The sequence below is a fragment of the Phyllostomus hastatus genome, unplaced genomic scaffold (assembly GCF_019186645.2).
Source record: "Phyllostomus hastatus isolate PE091 unplaced genomic scaffold, TTU_PhHast_1.1 phas_contig_34, whole genome shotgun sequence".
NCBI lineage: Eukaryota > Metazoa > Chordata > Mammalia > Chiroptera > Phyllostomidae > Phyllostomus > Phyllostomus hastatus.
The window spans coordinates 57,149,822-57,173,743 of NW_025333857.1; the positions used below are offsets into that span (position 1 = coordinate 57,149,822).

At 43.4% G+C, this 23,922-nt stretch overlaps 2 protein-coding genes across 2 annotated transcripts in view; one reads left to right on the forward strand and one right to left on the reverse strand.

Annotated features, from left to right (window-relative positions):
* Positions 1–17,452, reverse strand: part of ELP1 (elongator acetyltransferase complex subunit 1) — a 59,664-nt gene extending 42,212 nt beyond the window's left edge. Inside the window, exons 1-10 of the mRNA XM_045840820.1 lie at positions 17,167–17,452; positions 13,524–13,685; positions 11,367–11,519; positions 9,941–10,022; positions 8,661–8,741; positions 5,748–5,833; positions 3,857–3,953; positions 3,442–3,532; positions 2,234–2,357; positions 1,000–1,093 (exon numbers count right to left, since the gene is read on the reverse strand). Coding sequence (XP_045696776.1) covers positions 1,000–1,093; positions 2,234–2,357; positions 3,442–3,532; positions 3,857–3,953; positions 5,748–5,833; positions 8,661–8,741; positions 9,941–10,022; positions 11,367–11,519; positions 13,524–13,673 — 958 coding nt within the window. The 5' untranslated portion in view covers positions 13,674–13,685; positions 17,167–17,452. The remainder of the gene's footprint in view (positions 1–999; positions 1,094–2,233; positions 2,358–3,441; positions 3,533–3,856; positions 3,954–5,747; positions 5,834–8,660; positions 8,742–9,940; positions 10,023–11,366; positions 11,520–13,523; positions 13,686–17,166) is intronic.
* Positions 17,453–17,614: 162 nt separating this feature from the next.
* On the forward strand, positions 17,615–22,972 carry ABITRAM (actin binding transcription modulator). Its single transcript, XM_045840581.1, has 6 exons — positions 17,615–17,770; positions 18,850–18,901; positions 19,472–19,601; positions 21,511–21,587; positions 21,662–21,731; positions 21,824–22,972. Exons 1-6 carry the CDS (start codon positions 17,632–17,634, stop codon positions 21,959–21,961), a joined length of 606 nt encoding a protein of 201 aa, XP_045696537.1. The 5' UTR covers positions 17,615–17,631; the 3' UTR covers positions 21,962–22,972.
* Positions 22,973–23,922: the final 950 nt, after the last annotated feature.

A 23,922-nucleotide genomic window follows, 5' to 3' on the forward strand; every position in this document is an offset into this window, starting at 1 on the left:
AAATGTTCAGCACATTATTGCTGATAATGAGAAATTACAAAACTTTAAAATGTCTAACGGAATGGGATTTAGGAAACTGGCACAAATGAATATCACACAGCAACTTAAAATAATGCAGATGGATATCTGAAATGGAAATATGTATGTAACAGTGGAAATGTAGTTACAAAACTGCACATATCATGCCTACATATGTTAACAAAAATGAGATTGTGGCTATGATTAGATAAACATATAAAATCTCGAAGGCGAGAAAATTTTAATAGTCATTATTAGAGTGACAGAATTATGGATTAACTTTTTCCTTCTCATCTTTATTTTCTAATGGTTTCACCTACTAAGTATACACTAAAAAATACCTATATACACAATTTAAAAGGTACAGAGAAGATTCTTACATCTAATCCAATTTTTCACTTCCACAGTGTAGTATTCTTTTGGCCAATGTTCTGATTTTCTGTAGTAATACCACCTAAGAAGTACTGATGACCTGTAATGGTCAATTTTCCAGGCTACGGTGCCAGGTAGTTTGGTTGAACAGTAGTCTAGATGTGGCTGGGAAGGTCTTCTGTAGATGCGATTAACATATACAATCAGCTGACTTTAAATAAAGCGGACCATCCTCCATAACGTGGGTGGGTCTCCTCCAATGGGTTAAAAGCCTTAACAGCAAAGGCTTTCTGGAGGAAAAGGAATTCTACACCAAAGTGGAACGGAGACCCCTGCCTGTCTGCAGACGCAGGCCTGTCCTATAAATTTCAGGCAAGACTGAAACGTCAACTCCTACCTGAATTTCCAGCCTGCTCAGGCCTGCCCTGACTCTGTCTCTCTACAGACCCCTGACTGATACACGACTGAAATCATCAATAGCCAAAACCTAAGCACCACCCATCTCAGATTCCACCACAGGACCGAGTACAAGGGGTAAGGGCAATGCCACATCTTCTACTCTGAACTGCATCTTATGGGACAAAAGGCTGAGATGATGCATCATCTTACCATAGGATTTTGGAGCGGAATTCTCTTCCCTCTGAAGGTCTTCCAACCAAACGGCAAGCACAGTGGAATCTGCGTTCCAGAGCAGGTCGTTTACCTAACAGGAAAAAAGACCTGTCACTGTCCTTTACCTACGTGTTTACTCTGAAGTCTTTCTGTCAGCTGAATTCCCTGTTCTCACGACCAAGCCATCCCACAGCTGGAGCTGACCCCAGCTGTAAATTATTAACCTACAGAGTCCTTAAACAAGTCTGTGTGATGTGTGATTTTAGAGGCCTTTAAAAATGCAACATGCTTAAAGGTTAAAAAAGACTTAACCACCAAATGCAAGGTGACATTTTGGACAATCAAGGACATTTGAATATGGACTGGGTATTAGGTAATACTAAGGAACGATTACTAATTTTGCAAAATGTGATAATAATGTAATTGTGAGTATTTAAATAAAAATGTTAACTGTTAGCCCTGGCTAGCGTAGCTCAGTGGATTGAGTTTGGGCTGCGAACCAAAGCATCGCAGGTTCGATTCCTAGTCAGGGCACATGCCTGGGTTGCAGACCATGGCCCCCAGCAACCGCACATTGATGTTTCTCTCTCTCTCTCTCTCTTTCTCCCTCCCTTCCCTCTCTGAAAATAAACAAATAAAATCTTTTAAAAAAAATGTTAACTGTTGAAATGCATGTTAAAAATACATTTTCTAGAATTTAAAAGAAACCTAGAAAATAAAAATGTGTGTACGTGTGTTTGTGTGTGTAGGCCAGAGAGTGGTGGAGGGATAAAAATAATTTTGCATAATGTTGGTATCTTACAAATAACAGGTACCAGGGAGTTCGTGAACCTCCCCTGTCAACTTTTTGCATAAAGATTACTGTTTGATGTGCATCTGCTCCAACAAAGATCCTAATAGTACAAAAGCTGCTTAAGGTTGAAGTGTTATGAAAGAGAAACATATTTATTACTGGAATTATACTTTTGTCAAAACAAACAATAATTACTAACATTTCTATTTCCTGTCTATGTTTTATTTAGGGTGGGAAAGAAATGCCATTTGTTCTTTAACAATCTCTAAGGAAAAAATTGCTTTTTTTTTTAAGGGAAAAAACTCAGTTATAAGCAGCCACTATTTTTATTATTATCTACACTGGAGCTTCTATTTACACACCCACATCAAATACACGCCTTCTCTACAGCTGTGTGAAGACCTCTGAATTTGACGGCGAAACAATTCAGACACCTACCTTAACCTCATCTTTGATGAAAGGAAGAGGGAACTGTCCATGGAGAAGTCCGTTTTTCTCAAAAAACACGATGTCCTGCTGGTTGGGTTTGTCCTGCGAGGATGCGATCAAACTGCCCGAGGGCCTGAAAGCAAACTTGCGGTGTTAGAAGGCCCCCAAGGGCGTCCAGCTGGCTTAAAACAAGGTACAATGAGGAGAAACAGTTTTCTCACCAAAGACAAAGAAAAAAGAAAAAAAACCCCAAAGAAGCTTTAAATCCCATGTGTCTCCCAGTGAGCCGGCACCCTAGCATGGGACTAGACTCGCCCAGAGGAAAGAGTCCCTTTGCCTGACCTGCAAAAGCCTCCGCCTCCCCACAAAGCCTCAGATTTAGGTGGCACCCGGGTGACGTGTTTAAAAACCAACACACTATTTAAACCACTCCATCGTAACGTCTTATAAAACCGTAGCCTATTTTTCCTTCAAGTAGGTAACTGCAGCCAATATTCCACGTTCAGGTAGGTATTTTTATAGACTTCTCAATCACCTCATTTAAATTTGTCACTAGGTTTTAATACAAATACATTTTTCTCTGTGCTCTCTCATCCAGCTGCCAAATACCAGTGGGAAACAAGATGTCTAAATCCTAGAGCCCTAGTGGCTTCACAGGGAACGGGTGCTGCTGAGACAGGGCAGAGAGATTTCCTCTGCCTATCTTTCCTCTCCCCAGGGCAGCCGTACATCCCAGGCAGGTCATGGCTGGCACGAGGGGGCTGGGCCAAGGGGAGATCAGGCCTGAGTCCAGCCTGAACTTCCTCCGCAAGCAGATGCCCTCGGTGTGGGAGTCTGCGCAGGGGAAGGAAGCCCTCTCTCTCCCTAGCCCCCTCCACAGCTCCACTGCCCACAGAGCTGTGCAGACTGCGACTTCCCTGCAAAGCATCTTTCTCTGTTGCACACAATGGCTTCGTGGAGACCCTGCCTACAATGTGCAAAATGTGTGGGCCTTGGAATGATGAAGATAACTGAAGAAGCCCATAATTTACTCTTTAAACTGAAGTCAAGTTTCAGGGAACTAAAAAAGAAAAACATATACAGGCTTATAGCCAAATGAAAAAAAGCAATTATCTTTTTGTGTTACACCAACACCTAGATCCAATAGGTACCCCCACCCCTACCCCAGTTCCAGGAAATTCCGAGGAAGGAGCTCTAAGATTTCTCCTCCCACTCACTTCCAAGCCAGAGCCGGGCCCAGTCCCGCCACGGGCTCACTGGTTGACTGCAGAGCAAACTCTCGGTTCCACACTCGGACCTTCCGAGACCCTGTGCAGTAGAGGCAGGGGGAAAAAAAAGATAAAAAACAAACTTAAAGCATTATGACAAATGCTGCCAATCAGAACTTTTCAAACACCTCCCTTATTAATAAAAACTGTTTTACAAAGCCAATTAGATTAATCTTGTTAAATATTTGCATCTAACAGGTAGGTAGGAAGTTAGACCAAATGTCCTCAAAGAACACTTTGAAATCTTAGCTCTGAATTCGTTAACATCTAAAGCAGCAGAAAAATCCTCAATGAAAAAGAAAAAACTTTCCCAAACTTAGTAAGATAAAACATTTTTTTGCTTAACTGCAAGTTATTTCCATACCTGTCTCTGGACAAACAACGCTCACAGCAAAAAATTGTCCATCACCACGCCAGGTGACTCGTGGTCTATGGTCATCCCAGGGCAAAGCAGGCTCGAGCTAAAGAGATAACGAAAGCCAAAATGTCACTGGTGGGCTTAAATGGCCCAGAATCAAACAAGATGCAAGCCATTAAATCTTGTACACAAGGTTTAAGCTACCTAGAACACCAGCTTCATAGAAACCTCAAGAGTTCTTCGAATAAAAGGACACTTACATCCATAAATCATCAACAAGAAAAAAGAACTTAAAAAAAAATACTGCCCTGGCTGGTGTGGCTCAGTGGTTTGAGCATTGGCCTGCGAACCAAAGGGTCACTGGTTCAATTCCCAGGCAGGGCACATGCCTGGGTTGCGGGTCAGGACCCCAGTAGGGCGCGTGCAAGAAGCAACCACACACTGATATTTCTCTCCCTCTCTTTCTCCCTCCTCTTTCCTCTCTCTAAAAATAAATAAATAAAATCTTTTTTTAATCCCCTTTTGGGCATTATAAAAAGCAGTCTCCAATCAATAGAAGAAAAGAGCTACAGATCTAAATAGTGGAAACAAGGGAGATGGGTGGAGGGAGGAGCAGGAGGGTATGGGGGGATGAATGGTGAGGGACAGAGACTTGACTTGGGGTGGTGAACACACAACACAGTGTACAGATGATTATAGAACTGTACACCTGAAACCTGTATAGTTTTGTTAACCAGTGTCACCCCAATAAATTCGACAAACAGGAAAAAAAAACAGACAAAGGAAAATAAGTGGAAAATATTTTCCATGAAAAAATAATGTGACCTGAGAAATCCACCAGGTAACCAACACAAGGACATAAATGTTGTTTGTCTAAACCTAAGAGAGCAGAGCTCTATCTGTTACGTAAGCTGCACAACTGCACACAGCAGAGCTGAGCTGGAGGCCCTACAGGGAGCCACAATGACGAAAAAACGCGAGAGCTCTGTGCTCACAGTCCAAGGGGAAGGCCGGCTCCCAGTGTCACTTGCATCTCAGTCCTGAAGGCCTTGAAGACAGAAGCCAGCCCTGCGGGGTTGGGGACAAATCCACCTGAGCACCCAGCATCACGCTCCAGGGACAGGCCGAGTCCGAACAGCACCGGCCGCGTGCGTGCCACGGGAACACACTGGCAGCCCAACGAGGTCTGTTCAAGAGGGAACTGCCCCGTGGCACGGAACACAAGCTGCCTGATGAAGCGCGAGTCACATGAAACGCAGCTAGAAACAATGAGGGACGGAGAACGTAACTGGTGGACAGTGTGTTACTGACTCCCTTACCCTAGAAGGGCAGGCAGCTCATGGAGATTTCTTCAGATAACACCCACGATGCTTCCCTCTGCCCAGGCCCCAAATCATCCTCAATTCCACTCTCTCACACCCCACACCTCATCTGTTATCAACAAATCCTGTCACTCTACCTGCCAAATGTCTCCAGAAAGAAGGAAACCAACACGTTTCACCCAGGAGGAAAAACAAATACGTGACATCTACATATGCAGGGAAAGCACAAAACACGCATGCGGCTGACCAACAGTGAACGCAGGACTGCAGCTCCACACGCGTACCAGGGAGGGATGCACTGAGGGTGTTATTTCTGATTCCTTTTTTAAAAAACGGAATATTGCTTATACCTATTCTGTACACTGGAAAAAAATGACAAAACAGCTTGGCATTAAAAAAGAAAAACTCTTTCTAGGGTGACCCATTCCCTGTGGTTTTCTAAACAGCTTTCAGTTTCACTAAAGCACAAGACATCTGTTCATTATTAGCCTCTAACAGGACACCTGGGCTCCTGGGGGATGGCAGAAATCTTACTCCTTCCAATCAAGTTTCTGTGTCCAGCAGACCAACTTTACCATTTGCATCAGAAAGGCCGCTTGCCTGCCCTCTGATCCGTGGAACTGGGTCTCCTTCTGGCCCCATCCAACAGTGACAAACTTGCCTAGAGAACAAGTGATTGAGAACAAGCGAGACAACCAGTAAGCTAAATGAAATGAAATAAAAGCGGTTTCACTGCTACAGTCTTCAAAAAGTTAGGAACTGGTTACTACTTGGGTCCTGGGACCCCTCAATAAATGGACTAGCAGTCAACAAAACCTATGTTCCACACTACGTGCCGCAGTATTTTGAAGACGTTGAAGTGCTCTAATTTTGGACAGAGCTTTACCACCATCACACATATTCTTAATCCCCTTGATGACATTCAGCAATCCACCCCACTTAACAAGTAAGAGGAATGAAACATGGAGCATTTATACAATATATCCACTGATATCAAGACAAAAAACAAGACAAGAGTTGGGAGTAAAATTATAATTACAAGCATCCAATTCACTGAATGTTCCCAACCTCCCAGTTAGTGCAGGAAGGGACAGGAGAAGTTGGAATGCAACCCCTCACACAGACAGACACTGAGATGCCCAAGTGGCAGAGGCCAAAATTAGGACACAGGGCATCTGCCTTCCAGGCTGAGGTTCTTCCTAAATCATAATGCTTCCCTTACGTAAAACGTGACGTCAGAGCTGCTGGAACAAAGCAGCGCCCTGTTCCTGGAGGTAGGATCCGGCACCCACTTGCAAACAAGTACTACAGAGGTGCCCCTCAAAGCACTGGCCAGACCCAGGGCCCAGTACTTCCCTCCCACCATTGATTCCGATGCTGATGAAGTGGGCTGTTTATAATCTGTATAAATTATGGGTCAGCATGACCACTTCTATCTACTCTGCATTGACACATCCAAGTACTGTAGTACTTCACAGCTTACCTTGCTTCTGGGTACAAAGAGCAGCGCTATCCCGTGCACACACCTGGGCTTCTACCTCAAAGTTTCCACAGCGAGGTAAAGGACCAAGGAGTGAGGCAAGGGAACTTTTCCAGTGGGATGAGACCATAAGCCATGGGGCTACCACCGGAATCAGCAACCTACGGCCTGCATCTGCTCTGACAGATCAGCTGTTACTGAAACACAGCCTCGTCTGTTCCTTCGTGTGTCTTCCGCAACTGCTTTCACACTGAAACAGCAGAGCTGTGTGGTTGCAACAGAGACCATATGGCCTGCAAAACCCTTAACAGAGCAAGTTTGTCAATCTCTGAGCAAGTTATTTTCTGGTTAGAGGAAAAATATCTGCTCACCACTCCATGAGTGATTGTTTTGCACCAACAAAGACATTACTAAGATGTAAGATCCTAACCTAGACTCCCTTGCTCCCTTGATTTACTCTACTAAGCATGTTATAAAAATGTCGGTGGGATTAGCTGGGCCCAGGGCACTTTCCTGTGCAGAGGTGTGCTGTCTCTGTGACTGTCCTCAAAGCCGGATGTCCCAGAGTACCCCCTGGGTCTACACTCTTCCAGCACCAGCGGCTCCCTGAGCAAGTTCGCCTACTCCCAAGATTGTAAAGATTCCTGCATGCCAATGGCGCAGCCCCTGACACCTGCCTGCTTCGCGTGGTGACCCCACATGGCCCTGAAAGGAGCCCAAAACAGAATCCTCCACCTTCCCTCTCACATCCCGGCATCTTTACTCCCACCTCCTGAGCTTCTGACTGCAGCCCCATTAAACTTTCTTCTTCACCTGACATACCCAAGCTGACTGATTTCACTTTCTAAACTATTATTTCTCAAATTAATTACAGCAGGAGAGGAACCATGCACATATATTCTAAAAAAGTTTCTCAGTAAATTCCAAAACATATACTCCCATCCTTACTGAGGACCAAATCTTTCCTAAATGTATTCTCTCTTTTGGCTCACACCCACCTTCCTCATCTCTCACCTGCATTCCTACAGCAACCTAGGACCAGGTCACCCTGTCTCTTCCCTCTGCACCCATCACTCCGTCAGTCCTGCATCCTCATAATCTTTAAAGGCTGATCATCTATAACTCAATGTCCAAATTCCCTACCAAACTCAATTAAAACCCATTCTCTTTATCTCATTTCTCACTCATGTCCTGTGCACCATCGATGCGTATGTGTTCACAGTTGTGTGGATAAGCCATGCTGTGCCAAGGCTTCTGTGAGACAGCCTGCCTTGAATGGCTTCATTCGCTTGCCTGGACCACTCCCCTACCCTCAGTGCTCCTCCACCCAACACCAGTTCAGCTACCACTGCGCACGGGTTGCCTGTCTGAGAAGACTTTCCTCTCCGTGACTCCCTCCCCTTATGCCACCCAAATGCCTGCACATCAAGCACTGAACTGGTGGGACTCCTTAAGAGAAAAGCCAAACTATCCAGAGCACCAAACAGCGCCGAGTTCACGCCTCCTCAAAAATTATTACTGAATACATTACTTTTGAATGAATAAATGAGCAGCAGTTTTCCCAAATGACTTCTCAGAGTTGGTGGAACAAGAAGCATGAAGTTAGATCTCAGCAAAAGTTAAAAATCAGCCTTCTCTCTGACCTTTCTTGTGTTCTCCCCAAAGTTTATCCCAGAAATGCTTCTCCTCACTCTAGCTAGTGTACAATCCCTTTCATCGAACCTCCAGCCTATGCTTTTCCCAGGTTTGGGGCAACAACTACCTAGGTGATCCTACGCAGATTTCTGTTCCCCAGGTTACTGACAAAGCCAACTCTCAGACCTGAGAGGCGCCAGAGGTATGCCTTTCAAGATCTGCGGTGCGCTAAAGGAAGTGGGCGATCAGACAGTTAATAAATGGGAGTTCAAGCTCCACAGTTCCTTGGGTTTAGGACATGAGTGAGAGTGTAAGAAAGCAATCAAACCTGAGAGGAACTTCAGGTCACAAAATGATTCAAAGTTACACTCACTTTCACCAAAATCACCCTGGTGGATTTGCTGTTCCATGATTGGTTCAAAGTCTTTTGTCATCATAATCAGGGTCTGTTGACCTTGGAGAAACACAAACAAGAATGATTTCATTTTCATGTAACAAATTTGCCATTCCATAAGTATCAGAGGCACTGGAAGCTACAGAGCTGGTGTGGAATTTATAGTCAGAACAAGGCAGACAGAATTTATTTAATGTCAGGAACTGCCCTGCCTGGTTTCAGAAGCTGTAACCCCCCATGGCTAAGGCTGAGTAAGAGACCTTGGGACTATAAGTCACTGAAGAGACAAAGCTTATCTCCCTGGTGGGGACAACAGCTCTGTCCCCTTTTACTTCACCCTGCTTGGCCCTGGGCAGATGACTGGTTAGCCAATGACAGGTAATATTCATCAAAGGAGGGATGATCTAAGACAGGCATGGTTGCGAAGGGGCCCTCAGGGAAGAACTTGGGGGGCTATAGCAAGAGGGGATGATGGACCCTCACTCCTTGGCTTTGACATTGCCTGAGTCCTCAATCTGTGTATAAGAAGTCTCCTAATCTCTTGGCTGCCTTACTTAGGCCTGAAACAATGCTAGAGAGCTGTGCAGCCTTGGGCAGATACAGCAGTTCCCTGGGGCAAACAGGCCTAAGAAAGAATGCATAAAATTCTGTGAAACCTGCTTTGCTCAGAGTGCCTTCCATTTTCTGATAAGGGTTGAAGCATGAAATGAGTTTGTTTCCCAAAGTTTTACTGCCCTTTAGTTAACTGACCCTGACTCAGAATAAGCCCTCATAGTTCTTTGAATATTATCTATTGTTTGATTCTTATTGCCTGACAGTGACAGATGAGCTTTACCTGTATTCCTGTGCAAACTGAACCCAATAAAAGCCCATTGAGGAACAGGTTCCTGGCCCTTCTCCTTTGAAGAGATGGGCCACCTTTCCTCCCCAAGCAGATCATGTATTGGTAGACTTATTCTCATCTGTGGTGGCTGGGGGGTGGGGGTGGGGGGAAGCCTTGTGAGTGGAGCCTCCCCACACACCACAATTCAAAATGTTTTAACTTTTTTTTTAAAAAAGCTCTTGAAATGGTGCTTGTTCTCAGCTATTTATGTATGTAAGGCTAACATGGAAGTCGATATAGTCCTCTTCTCTAAATTATAATGCTGGTATAACTGTTCACAGAAAATTTCTGAAACCTACGCAGCCCAAAATGTAGCCCTGTGAGATACCAGGAGCCATGTTTTGTAAACGTCAGTGGGGACTCCTGGCGGGCTCACCTGTAGCAAGAAGCAGCAGCTCTTGGTCAGGACTCCAGCTCATGACGGAGATGCCACTGGCTACACTCCCAACACATTCCAGCTGAGACAGGCGGAAAAAGACAAGGGAGATTTCAAAACTCTACTGTCTCAGTGAATATTCACTGCACCCTTGGTCAAAACAGTTAAAAACGAAACACATGAATGTAAACTTATTCAATAAACACAGGAATGATGACAGGGAAGGGGAAAGGCTAAAAAGAACGTGGGGAACAAACAGTGAAAGGTGTTCCTTATAAGGCACGGCGAGGAGCACTGATTCTGCCTTGTTCCCCTGAGAAGGCACTGAGAGGCCACACATGGAGAGGATGTGCACCCTCCGAGCAGATGGATGGATTGAAGGAGCTCGGTCATCAGGAAAAAAATGCTATAAAATGTTCTGAAAGTAAAAACATGCTTTTTAAATATGAGAAATACTATTTGAATTGTACTTGATGGCTTTGGTATGCCTTACCATCAAATGAAAGTAAGATTTAGTATTGCACCAAGTGCAACGGGTGAAAGCGAAGGTGTCAGATTTAGACTGCCAGGGTTCACACCCCCTCTGATAATTAACTGTAGCTCTTCAGCCTAGTTACCTCAGCTCTCTGTGACGCGACAGCCTCTAGTGCTAAAGAATGGGAACACAATCTAGTGCGTAAGATTGCAGTGAAGAGTAAGTAAAATTTTACATGAAAAGCACTCAAAGAAGCGCCTATCATGTTGTAAACACTGAATGTCAGTTACTATTATTATATTACTAGTAATATTATAACTCCTACTGCATGAGCAATGTTAAAGAGATCACAACAAAGGGAGTAATTAAAGAAGTTTAAAAAGAAACAACAGTGTGAAACTCTTGCTATTCAGAAGGTAAGAACAGAAATTCAGAAAGTCAGCCTCATGCTCAAGTAGAGAAAGAGGCCAATGGCTGAAATCTGTCTCCTCTGGTAACCCTAAAATATGCATTGTGACAGTGTGTTACTACAGTACCTGTCGTTCAGGGACTCTGAAGTTAGCCATCAATGAGAGACTTAATCCACAATCGTAACAGAAAAAGTAAGCCATATAAACATTCCACAGACTTTCTAATTGAGAAATATAGGTTATAACTCAGGATCGGATTTTGGTAAGAGGTAAGCTATACCACTCAAGAATGGCCAGGATTTTTTTTTTTCATGTAATTGTTCTAATTCACAAATGCGGTGGACAAAATTGAGTTTTACAAGAACCCTGAAGTACAGCTAAAGCCATGCCAACCATTTTTTGTAAATACATATGTAATGCAAAGACTCTAATTTGCAAAATGCTTGAGTATTACAGCTCGTGAATTTTTAAGCTTCTATGCAAAACAAGATCTTGTTTGAGGACACGTGAGGTTTCCTCCTCAGTGGACTCTTGTACTTACCTCGTGTGTGTTGAGATTGCAAAGTGTGACATGGCCAGAGGCCGTGGCCACACACACAGACTCCTGATCCAGCAAGTCCTGAATACCAACCACGTAGTCGCTCCAATCCTCCGACAGAAGGCCTTCTGGCACTAAAGGGACTTCATTTCTCACCTTTCACCAGAACAGATACATAAGCAAACTAAGCCAATCTACTTCCAAGAGCAATTCATAACACTTCCACAAGTAAAATACTTTTCAGTGCTTCCTTTATAATATAAAAGCTTTCAAAAACGATTTTTTTCTAGATTAAAATCCAAACTCCCATTTGAAAACTCTTACAACCCTACCGTCTTTAACAAAAAATTAATGTGAACTTTTTGCAAGCAAATGCAAAATAAAAGCAAGAAGCCTGGTCTCTTTAAAAGTTTCCAATAAAACACGAAAATAATAACTATGATTTCCTAAGATTTCTATGTATGGAGGAAAAGGATTAAGAATGTAATCATCTAAAATACATTAGTAGCAAAATATAATTAGGGGACGATATTAGAATCAACCAAAAGAGCTTTTAAATATACACGGGGCAGGACAAAAGTAGGTTTACAGCTGTGAGTATGGGAAACAGTCTATTCATGTATTATTATTTCCTAATCATTATATTATTTTCCATACAAACCACTGTAAACCTACTTTTGCCCCACCCTGTGTGTATGCACCATATTTTGCCATGTATAATGAGCACCCATGTTTTTGGCCCAAATTTTCTGCGGAAAAAAGCTTTCATTTTAATTTTTTAATTTCAATTATTTAATTAATTAATTTATTTATGTATTTATATTTAGATACTTGTTTTTTGTATTACAAAGGAATTTTAGCATTTATTTTTGAACATACAGATACTGTTATTGCTTTCTACAGTTACACTTTTAACGCATAAGCATAAATAAAAGAAAAACGTTTATATAGATACAGAATTAGTACTACCCATATATAATGCACATCCTTATTTTTCCCTCAAAACTTTGGGCAAAAAGTGTGTATTATACATGGCAAAATATAGTGTGTGTGTAGTCTGTCCGGAAAAAGTCCAACCATGGTTAATATGACAAGAATGGTTTGCACAACACTGATGTAACCTGGTGGCCAAGGAGAGTGGACTGAAATGCACATGTGTGAACAATGACGACTTCACTGTACTAGTCAGTGGGGGTGGTAGATTCCACTGAGTGAGCATGTGTACTGTGTGGGTGTCACATCCAAAATGACTGAGTAGAGCCATGAATCTGCCATCAAATGTTGCATTAAGCTTGAACATTCCTCCACAGAAACTATTTGGACGATTCAGAAGGCCCAGCTATGGGCAACTGGTGATTGGCAGCTTCATCACAACACACCTGTTTATGCAGCACGTCTCGTGCAGAGTTTTTTGGTGAAACGTCAAATCACCCAGGTGACTCAGTTCCACTACAGCCCAGATTAGGAGCCCTGCAACTTCCGGCTTTTCCCAAAACTAAGATCACCTTTGAAAGGGAAAAGATCTCAGACCATCAGTGAGATTCAAGAAATTATGACAGGGCAGCTGATGGTGATTAGGCAACGGTGTGAGGTGCCTACTTTGAAGGGGATGGCAGTGTCATTGTCTTATGTACAATGCTTCTTGTATCTTGTATCTTCAATAAATGTCTATTTTTCACAGTACATGGCTGGATATTTTCTGGACAGACCACTTGAGAAAGATTATATATGTGCGTGTGTGTCTGTGTGTGTCTGTGTGTGTGTGCGTGTGTGTGTGTGTGTATTCAGGATTCAGGAGTGAAGATCCTGACTTAGCTGGTATGGGACGGAGGCTGAAACACAGTTTTCAAAAGGCAGTTTTCATTGCAGCCCCAGTTGAGAACCTCTGTTACAAACAGTACGAGGTAGAAAGAGTAAAAAGCAGGGCACCCACACAAAATACATGGTCAGTTTTGTCAACTCAGATTTAAAACAGTAGTTAAGTGAAAGGTAAGTTACTATTTAGGTTATGTCTAATATGATACCAGTAGAAAGCAAAGGGAGTGCTGAGGTAGGAGGATAAAAATTCGGCACAATTTTAAAGACTACCCGGGGAAACAGGTTTAGAAAGAGACAAGGCAGCGGTCGTGCCAGGTGCTGGCGTTCGCCACCGAAACTCACTTCTCTGGTGGCGGGGTCCACTTCCAGCAGTCTGCACTTGGAGGCGATGAGCACCGTGCCCTGCTCGGTTCGGAGGGAGAAGTACCGGGGTTCCCCCGGAGCTTGAATATTCCTGAACTCCAGGGTCCGAAGTAACTTCAGATTTCTCATGGTGGGGAATTCCTGAAAGAAAAGTACAAATATCCCTTGATGAAGCACTCATTTCTAAGAGAAAAAAAAATTAACATCAGTTGTTCCTCAGGAAAGTTAGAAAGAACAAAATAGAGCCCTGGCTGGTATAGCTCAGTGGATTGAGCACAGGCTGCAAACCAAAGTGTCGCAGGTTCAATTCCCAGTCAGGGTACATGCCTGGGTTGCAGGCTATGACCCCCAGCAACCACACATTGATGTTTCTCTCTCCCTCTCTCTCTTTCTCCCTCCCTTCCCTCTCTAAAAATAAATAAATAAAATCTTAAAAAAAAAAAGAACAAAATAAATGGGAAAACATTTTATTTTTGACTATGAGGATAACTTTATAACCTTGCAGATTTATAAAATTATGTAAAATCCATATATATGTATACACATTTTTTAAAAGATAATCTGGAATAAAATTATTATCACTAGGTACACTTATTTATAAACTGGGATATACTTCCATTAAAAATTAAAATTTAAATCAAAAATAGAAATAAATCTAAGCTTATATGGCTCTAAGGGGGAAAACAAGACACTGTGAAGCTACAACAGTTTACTTCAAAAAGATGACCAACATTTGGGAAGCTTGTGACTTGATATAACTACTCCACGTAACTCAGCTTTCCTGGCCTGCTTTTCGCCAGTGCAATAGAAAGGCGAGAAACGAATGACAAATAGGAAACCTACTTTGGTCTGACAAAATCGGACTTGCTGATTAATGCAGAGCATTATTTACGTAGGAGAAAAACAAATGATAACGTACTGGATATTTATATTCAGCTCCCTTTAAGGTTTATAATTGGAAGTCCCTAAGTTATGTTAGGGGTAGCAATTACACAGACCACACCGGACTTAATGCCAACCATCAGGTGAATTCTCCTATCTTGGCGTTTCATATATATGACATTGGAAAAGATGTATTAATCCTCCTCCTACACAGCAGATAATGTGAAGGGTAACATGAATGATACCACATATATGTGGGTTAAGAGGAAGGCAAAACCATATATGGTGGAAGCACAGAAAAAAAATCAAGGCCGACAATGGTTTTGTAAGCTTTAGGGATATTTACATTCAAGAACTTGTAGAGCCCTGGCCAGTGTGGCTCAGTGGATTGTGCGCCAGCCTGCAAACCAAAGGGCTGCCAGTTCAATTCCCAGTCAGGACACATGCCTGGGTGGCAGGCCAGGTCCCCAGTAGGGGCCAAGTGAGAGGCAACCACACATTGATGTTTTTCTCTCTCTCTTTCCCCTTCTCTTTAAGAATAAATAAAATCTTAAAAAAAAAAAAAAGAACTTCTAAAAATTACTTGAACCTGACTATACCATGAACGTTTCAAATTTAAATCTAATTCTATGCAGAAAGTTTAGGCTTTTCAAAACATATACAAATTACATCTTTTATCTTTAAACATAAAGACGACCACTGGTATAGGATGGGCGGATCTGAAATACAGGTAGATTGGAGAGAAGAGTAAGGAGGGGCTAAGTGGCAAGAGGAGGACAGGTGAGAGGGCGACCAAATGTGCGGTTTCCTGGCTGTCTCTCATTCTGGTTTACCTAATAATAATCATGCTGTTACTCCTGCCATGATCAGATCACCAAAATATACCTTCATACCCCTCCCTGTGACCTTGGATTCCATTCCAAAAGCCTGTGGACATTCTTATCCTCCAGGATAAGAATCTGGAGGGTAAAGGCAGCAGGGGCTGATGACTCATTTTTCCCTGTTATCTTACTGTTCCCATCACTGCCCCCCACAGCAGCAATGGGCCCTCACCCTGGTAGGGACCTAGGTCCCAGTCTCTAGAACTCTCAAGACGAGCCTCCTCACCCCCATCCCCAGAGGTACCAACAATACCCAGGCAGGCCCCTCCAGACATCTGAAATCCAGCCACATGTGGGCTCCTCTCCTAAATTCCAGAAGTGTCAACACCAGAAGTCTGAGCTCAGCTTTGCAATGCCTCTCCCCAAGTTTAGGCCATGATAATCCCAAGGGCTTCCTTTGTTTAGATCACCAGTCCTAGCTGTGTTATTGCTACTCCTATCCTTTTACCTTTTGTTACATTTTTTGTTCCCTTTTGCTTTTCATTCCTCCAATAGCTATTTAACTCATTCTTCTTATTGAATTCTGTTCGAATAACATGTGGTTTCTACTTTCCCAAATGACCCTGACCAACAAATACCACAAACAACCTGGCTTCTCAAATCACTGAGCTTCCAGAACCACCAGCCAAGGTAAGCTCATCATTCATCTCCCCTGCTTCCCTCCCTAACTCTCTGAGTCTCAAAAAGGACTTCTCTACATCTTCACGCCCATCATCCTTACTCCCCTATCTTCTCAAGTGTTCCCAAGCCTTTGCAAGGATAGGAAGGGGGGAAGTATCCTCCAAACTTCCCCAGGACCTCAACTTATCAGTATCCTTTCTTTTACATCTGCAGTCTCCAACTTCCAGCCCTGTCTACACATGTGGCGAAGATCTCTCTCCATCAGAGATCAATCCTCACCTTCTCCAAAATTTCTGACTCCTCCATTTTCTTCGTTGCTCCTTCACCCATCTGTCTCTGAGCTAATTATCATACCTCTGACTTCAAGTACCAGATAGATCACTAACATGCCCCAGAAGTCTGTCTAGCCCTGACCCTCCCTAAACTGGACACGAACCCCACATTTTCAATCTCCTGATGTTATTAACAAGGATGTCTCACAAACACATCAAATACAGCCTGGAAAAAGAAGTAAGTACTTGCTACTTTCCCACCAAATGCTTCCCCTATTTGAGGATGTTGCATTTCTACTCTCTGTTCCCGAACCTGAAAACTGCCTACTTTTTGCTCACACTTTTCATACTGAACTGTTCACTGGTTATGTCCGTGGCTGTCACTATATAGCTTGAATCCTTTATACAGTAAGTACCTACGCAATCCTACGATCCAGTCTATGGGCCTACATCAAACACGGAATGAGCACTTTGTTAAGTGCTCAAATCCGAAGACAGTCACTGCCTCCACGGAGGCCACCATTTAATGGTAGAGAAGGCCATATAATATACCACATTAGATGGAGAAGCACAGGGGGCAACATTTCCACGAAAGAGTCGAAAGACACAAGAAAGGACCCGCAGCACAGTATTCGAACCTCCAATAACCGCCGCCCTCTATCGTGTATTAATCGATTAGCTTTCAGCGGTATTGTCCACCACTCCTGCAAGCAACCCGCCGGCTGGGTTAAGTACGCGGCTAGGGAGCAGACCCCTCCTCCCCCACCCATGGCCGCAAGAGAGGAGGTGGCAAGCCTGCACAAAAAGAACTTAATGCTCGAGGGCAGAGGTGGTAATGCTGCATTCCATCCCTGGCCTGCAGAAGGCAGAGGATGCGCGCTCAGGGGGTTCCCAGCACCAGGACAGCCCCGGGCGCACAGGGCCGGGTTCGTGCCCACTGCCTGGAATAGTCTCTAGAACACCCACCTGATGCAGCGCGCTGGCCCCCAAACAGTGGTGAGTCCACCCTCGCCTCCCAGGCCACGTTCAGCCTCCTGGAGTCCGTCCGGGCACACGCCTGTCTCCGACCACGGCTCCCGAGCTCTTGCGGCGCGTACTGGGCCTCCGCGCCGCCCGATCCCCGAAGATAGTGGCTGAAGCGGAGCAGAGGGACAGCGGGTGGGACGAAGACCCCCAAGCGAAACAGACACACGCGAGACACACGCCTAGTAGCGCGGGAGAGACCTCCAGAGGCTGAGGGGGTGTGGCTGACTTTCTCCTAAGTGGCCCGAGCCGGGGATGGGAGAAGCTGGGTCCTCCTACTCAGCCTATAGTATTTTATCCCCACTTTGACGTCAACCCTAAAGCCCAGTGATTGGCACCAGTGGGCGGGGCCTGCAGGGTTGGTGTTGCAGCCCGCGCTCCGGAAGGACAGCCTCTTTCTGGGCCAGAATGGAGGAAGCGCTTCTGTGTCCCAGGGAGGGGGAAGAGGTAGAGGCGCTGGAGGTCGCCATGGCTACCGAGCCGGTGGCGGTGGAGCCCACGGTGCCGTCACTAGTGGATCGTTACTTCACTCGCTGGTACAAAGCGGGTAAGTGGGGAATGATGTCGGTCATTCGTCAGCCGCATTGGCCTGATGGCATAAGGACTAGACCACACATCAGAATTTACGCGTGCTCTCCTCTGCGCTCCATCCCCAACATTGGAAGAAATTAGACCTCTCTGTTGCTGGCAATCAGGAGGGAGTGGGCATTTGCAAAGACCTGTTGGAGTGAAATGTAGCAGGGTGCATTCGGGGGCTGGCGAGTGCTGTGCGAATTCCAGGGTGGGTTGCTTTTGGGAAGATGGTAGTCTAGATTGAGAGAGGCCCCGCAGTAAGCAGGGGCTGGATTGCAATCTCCTGGAGGGCTTGAAGGGATCTGAGGGGCACGATCCTCTAGGGAGTGACAATACCTAAAGTGATTTAGATGATCAGGCCGGAACCAAGGTAGAAGTCCTAGGGATGGAGAGAAGATGGTGGGTTAGAATAGAGGCATTTAGACTAAAGCAGAATCTAACAGTTTTACTGAAAAAGAAGCTACTGGTATTATAAACATCTGCCACTTAATAGATATTCTGTTGTGTTATTTGTGTTCCCTGTGGAAGTGTGGTTGAGGATCTTCCTCTAACCCCATACTTGTTGTCTTTCATTCAAGGATGACAGGTGCACTCATTTAAAAAAATATTTAGCCAAATTTAGGGTGACTAACTGTCCCCATTTACCAATGACTGGGTGGCTTTACAGATTCCGAGACATTCAGTGCTAACATCAGGACAGTCCTAGGCAAACCAGGAACTAGTCACTTTAAAATTGACTGGCAAAACATACACTACTGTATTATATAAATAATGCATAGCTAATTGCATTTTTGTAATAGAAATGTGTACTCATTCTAAAGTGAGGATAAGGCAAGATAGAGCAAAATTAATAATCATTTTAAGGATGAATGATTCCATCTGGGCCACGTCTCAAATACCTGATAGCAAGCCTTTTAGATATATCATTTTTGACTAATGAAGAGATACAAGTGATCGGTCTTTATAATTAACTATCTCTATAAACCAAAAAACGTACTGTACAGTGGTAGTAAATATTGACTCCACAACCAACTGATCCACTCATTCTTCTAGATGTCAAAGGAAAGCCCTGTGAGGACCACTGTATATTACAGCACTCTAACCGGTAAGGAAATTGGGAATTTGAAGTTATCAAAAAAATTCTCTGGTATTGCGGCCTGGTAGGGGCTTGGGTTGAGTAAATGTTCAATGAATGATTATCTTCCACTGTGCTGAAATAGTATTATTTATTATAGGATTTTGGTTGACAAGAGTGAGCCTTTTAGTGCCTACTTAAGCTAAACAAATTCAATCACCCAAACTTCCAAGTGGACCACCACACCCTCAGTGTACTGCCTTAAGTAACCAGCCTGTGCTTAACCACTGAACCGCCAGAGCCCATAGAGAGGTGGAGGCCTAGGTGTTATCCTGTACATACAGGCATACCTTACTTCTCTCCCACCTCACTACTACCTAAGACTCTGTACTCTTCCCTTCTCTGGGAAGGATATAAAATCCCACTCTCTCCTCTTTTTTAACTGCATTCCCGTCTACAGTCACCAGAGGAGAATGGGTAGAAAAGATAGTTTGACTCAACAAATGTCAGCTCAGATATTCTTTTGTCAGTAGAATACTGTGTTGGGAGAGGAAGAATTGTACCAAGCAATAACACAGGATCGATGTTTGCTCCTCGTAGAATATGTGTCATCACATTGGCAGAAGCTCATCCAGTTCTTCAAAGTGGAAAAACAATTAAAAGCATTTCCTATCAAATCAGTACCAACTGTAGCAGGCTTCAGAACAAGGTGTCTGGGAAATTTAAACGGGTATGTTCCTGTAATTCTCTACTTAAATCCTCTATGTCATAGTAATGATAGGTCCACTCAGTCTCAGAATCCAGTGATAAATGCTCAGCAATCTTCCCTGGCAGTTTGAGATGCTGATCTTAAGAATACTTCAACCCTAAAGAAATTCTCAGACCCAAAAATGAGGTATTTCAGGAGGTGTGGGATCTGTCTGTCATTTCAAGTTCTGTACCAACACCGCTTGACATCCTCCCAGGATGGAGGATGGGGAAGGTGGGTCTTTGAATGGACAACTCTAATGCCAATAAAATGAGATGTTTTGTCCCTTCTAGTTTTAGCAAGCTGGTATTAAGAGTTCTGTAAAATTTAGGTGACCAACTCTTCTTCACCATATGTTTCCACATGTAAATTAAAAACAAAAACCAAAATTCCTGAGATAGTAAAAAAATCAATCTGGGAAAATATACAGTATTTGCTCCGTGGCATTTCCAGTCCTTAATCATTGCCAGTTTCATGCACTCAGACGGCCTCACCCTCTCCCTGCACATCATGCTCAGCTGTACAAAATGTCATCTCTACTCTCTACAACTCTAAGCAGGATGGACAGTTTATTAAAGTATCACTTTCGGTGGATCTGTCATGGAGGATGATTTAGGTCCTTCATTTACTGAGTTCATACTAACAATTTCTGCTAATAACCCTCACTGTTTATACTTCCCTTTGTAGGCCTGCAGTCCCCTAATAACGTGACCTGTGCTTCTTGATTTTTCCTCACTCAGGAAACACATGGACTTAGAAAAGCATGGACCATTCTTAAAAGAGAAAGTCTACAGATCACAAGTAAAACCATTAGTGCTTGAGAAAGTCCTGTGATAAATCTTTGTCCAAAATATTGCAGTAACACTATTGTTACTACTAAAGAACAGAGAGGGACCTGCAAATAGGACCCACTACAGATAGGTTTGGACCAGATCTCAGCAGTCCCCATCATTTATTCTAACAAGGGAGGTGATAAAAGGGAGTCAGAACACTTCCGCTCTTTGACACGGTGGCAGTGGTAGACAAACCCTCTGGGTTTGAATACCCAACCCCTTCTCCCAAAGGTGGGGAGTTGCACTGACTAGTATTTTGAAATGAAGTGCCCACATGCAGAGGAGGAAAGCCAAGGTGGTATATGTGAATGTTGTCTAGTAACATTTTTGAGTAATTGAGATCATAGGGAACAGCATCGTGACTCGTGCCTGTGTTCACTACAGGAAAAAGTCCAGGAGGGGGGAAAAAAAAAGCAACACAGGCAATGTACCGGCATGAGTTTCCCCAAGAGCATCCTTGTAGCTTTTTGTCAGAAACTTCCCCAGATATCCTTAGAGTAAAGTACACGAAACAGTAACCCTGCCATAGCATTCTAACATATATGTCAAAATGTGGTACATACTTCTGGGTTATAGGATAATGGGTAGACAGTTCTTACCTGCTTCTGAAAACTTTTGTTTTCCATATTTTCCTCCAAGTTCATTACTTTTTAATGAGAAAAAACGCTTTTTCAAAATGTCTTAGAGAAGGTAGAGATCTTAATGGAACTAACTGGGTACAATATTGCTGTCACACTGTGTCATGTTGAATTTTCTATTGCTTATTGATGAAGTTTCCTACACTGTTGAAATCTTTCTACTTGGCTATATGCAGCTTTCTCATTTAAAATTAATAAAATATATTATTAATCTTTAAACTAGCTATTATAGTATGTGTCTTCGTTTGCCTTTTCCCATAGAACCTGGCCCATAGCAGGCACTCACACAAACATTTGAATACATGAATGGTTTTTGGAACACTGATTCTGGAAATATACCCCGTGAAAACACTGAGCATTGCCTCTCAAAGGGAAGTGGGAGTGTACATCGGTTACTTACCTGTTCCCTTTTATTACCAGGGGGCACAGTTTCTAACAGAGCTTGCACCCCTGTGTAAGATTTACTGCTCAGATGGAGAAGAATATACTATATCTAGGTGAGTTACGTTTTAACCATAATTTAGGGCGCGGGGAGGTAAAATTATTTTACAGTTGTTTTTTTTTTCAACAGCTGTGTTCGAGGACGGTTGATGGAAGTAAATGAAAATATTCTCCATAAGCCTTCTATTCTTCAGGAGAAGGTAAAGGGGGCTGGAGGGCACATGATCGCATCCACACACTTTTCATCTGATTTCTGTCATTGGACAGGCTACATGTTCTGTTTCTTTTCTAGCCGTCCACTGAAGGTTACATCGCAGTTGTGTTGCCCAAATTTGAAGAAAGTAAAAGCATAACAGAAGGGTTACTGACACAAAAACAGTATGAGGAAGTTGTGGTGAAACGCATTGACGCCGTAACTGCTACATCGTGAGGACTGAGGTGGAATGAAAAGCAGTGTGGCGTTGGATCGGTGCGCGGAAGCAGCCCCGGCATTCGGCGAGAAGCGTACCTGACAGCCAGCCTTCTGCTCGGAAGCCTGCTTCCCATTTTTGTCTTCAGCCTCCCAGGTCTGCCCCCTGCCGTGGACTCACGCACACTGCTATTTCTTCTTTTCTATATTTCTAAAAACTGGAAAGCAAAAGGTGTCTGTTGGTTTTTTTTTTTAATTAAAAACAAGCAAAACAGTTAGAGGAAATTTAGAAAAGACAAAAGTTTTAAGTAACAAGTAAAAATAACTTACCCATCATCCTATAACTCATTAGTAAATACATTTTGACATACTTCTTGTATGACCTACTTCAGATTAAGATTAAGAATATATTTTATTAATTACAAGTACCATACTTGTTTGAATGTTACATCAGGGTTCACTGGTTTTGCTCAAACTTCCATCAGTTTGAAGGTAAGAGAAACAAGAGCTGGCCTTTCTTACCCCTTGTGCTTCCGTATGACCCTACCAAAAAGTCTAGTCCCACCCCTCTGCCTTAATTCCTCTCCAGGTCATAGGGGAGAGGCAGCATGTACAGTGAACCTTGTCTAACCTTCATGCCGCTGGATGGCCTTCCTCTGAAACAAAGTAGAACTGGAATTCTGTCATTCTTACATGAGGGCCAGCACGAAAGGGCTTTGAAATATACAAAGGGCTTGACTTAAAATACAAAGGGCTTTCCTAACTTGTGGGGTATCATAATGTAGTACATACATTGTAATGTAATGAGCAAAGGACAAGGTACTGTATTTCAAAGACACAAGCCTTTGAACAGAACAAAAGCTTTCATATCATTTGAACTAAAAAAACTGAATTTATGATTTAAGATTGCATGCTTATGTTCTCTGAATTTTAAATAAGAGACTTTAAAAATTGTTATTTTTCTTTAAGGGCTGCAACGTGTACATTTAAATACCTGTTTTTAAATAAAACAATCGTTTAATACAGAAGAAATCACGTGACATGCAAATTCCTTTGGTTCCCTATGCCCCACTGCGGTAGAAGTCATGGTATCCCTTCCCCACACCCACTGGCACTTAAATAAGAGAATATTCTCATTTCAGATATGTAAAAGCATTTTCCAAATAAAACTTAAACATTATTTTTGACTCCCAAGAATAACTTGTAACTCAAGCACCAGCATGACCGTCCCCCAGGACACCCACCAGACGCAACGCAGGTAGTAGCTCTGCAAACATCCACAGACAGTGTGTGAACTGAAAACACACACACAGGCCAGTGGATCCCAGCTGGAGTGGCCCAGTGATTCCTGAAGACAACACAAAGCTACTAAAGATAGTAAACAAATTATAGCTGTTCTATGTATAATATTACTTCACATCATTCACCATTATTCCCACTGTAATTTAAAAGAATATTTGGGGGACTTCCAACGAAGATGGAGGCGTAGGTAGACAACGTTGTGCCCTCCTCACACAGCCAAAAGGACAAAAACAAATTTAAAAACAAGAAACAACCAGAACTGACAAAATCAAACTCTATGGAAGTCTGACAACCAGGGAGTTGAACAAACATTCATCCAGACAGGTAGGGGTGGACACTGGCAGGCAGGTGGAGAGTACTCGTGGTGGACTATGGCGGGCAAGGCAGCGGCTGGTGGACAGGGCGAGGCCGCAGATTGCGGACTGGGCAGTCCCACATTTGCACACAGATAAACCGGGAGGAACAACTGGTGAGCAGGATGTACTGCACCATCCCAGGTTCCAGTGTGAGAAATAAAGCTTTAAAGCCTCTGACTGAAAACTCCTGAGGGGGTTGAGGCCGCAGCAAGAGAAACAGCCTCACAGGAGAGTTATTAGAGAGACCCACAGGGTCCTAAAATGCACACAAACCCATCCATCAGGAATCAGCACCAGAAGGGCCCAGCTTGCTTGTGGAAAGTG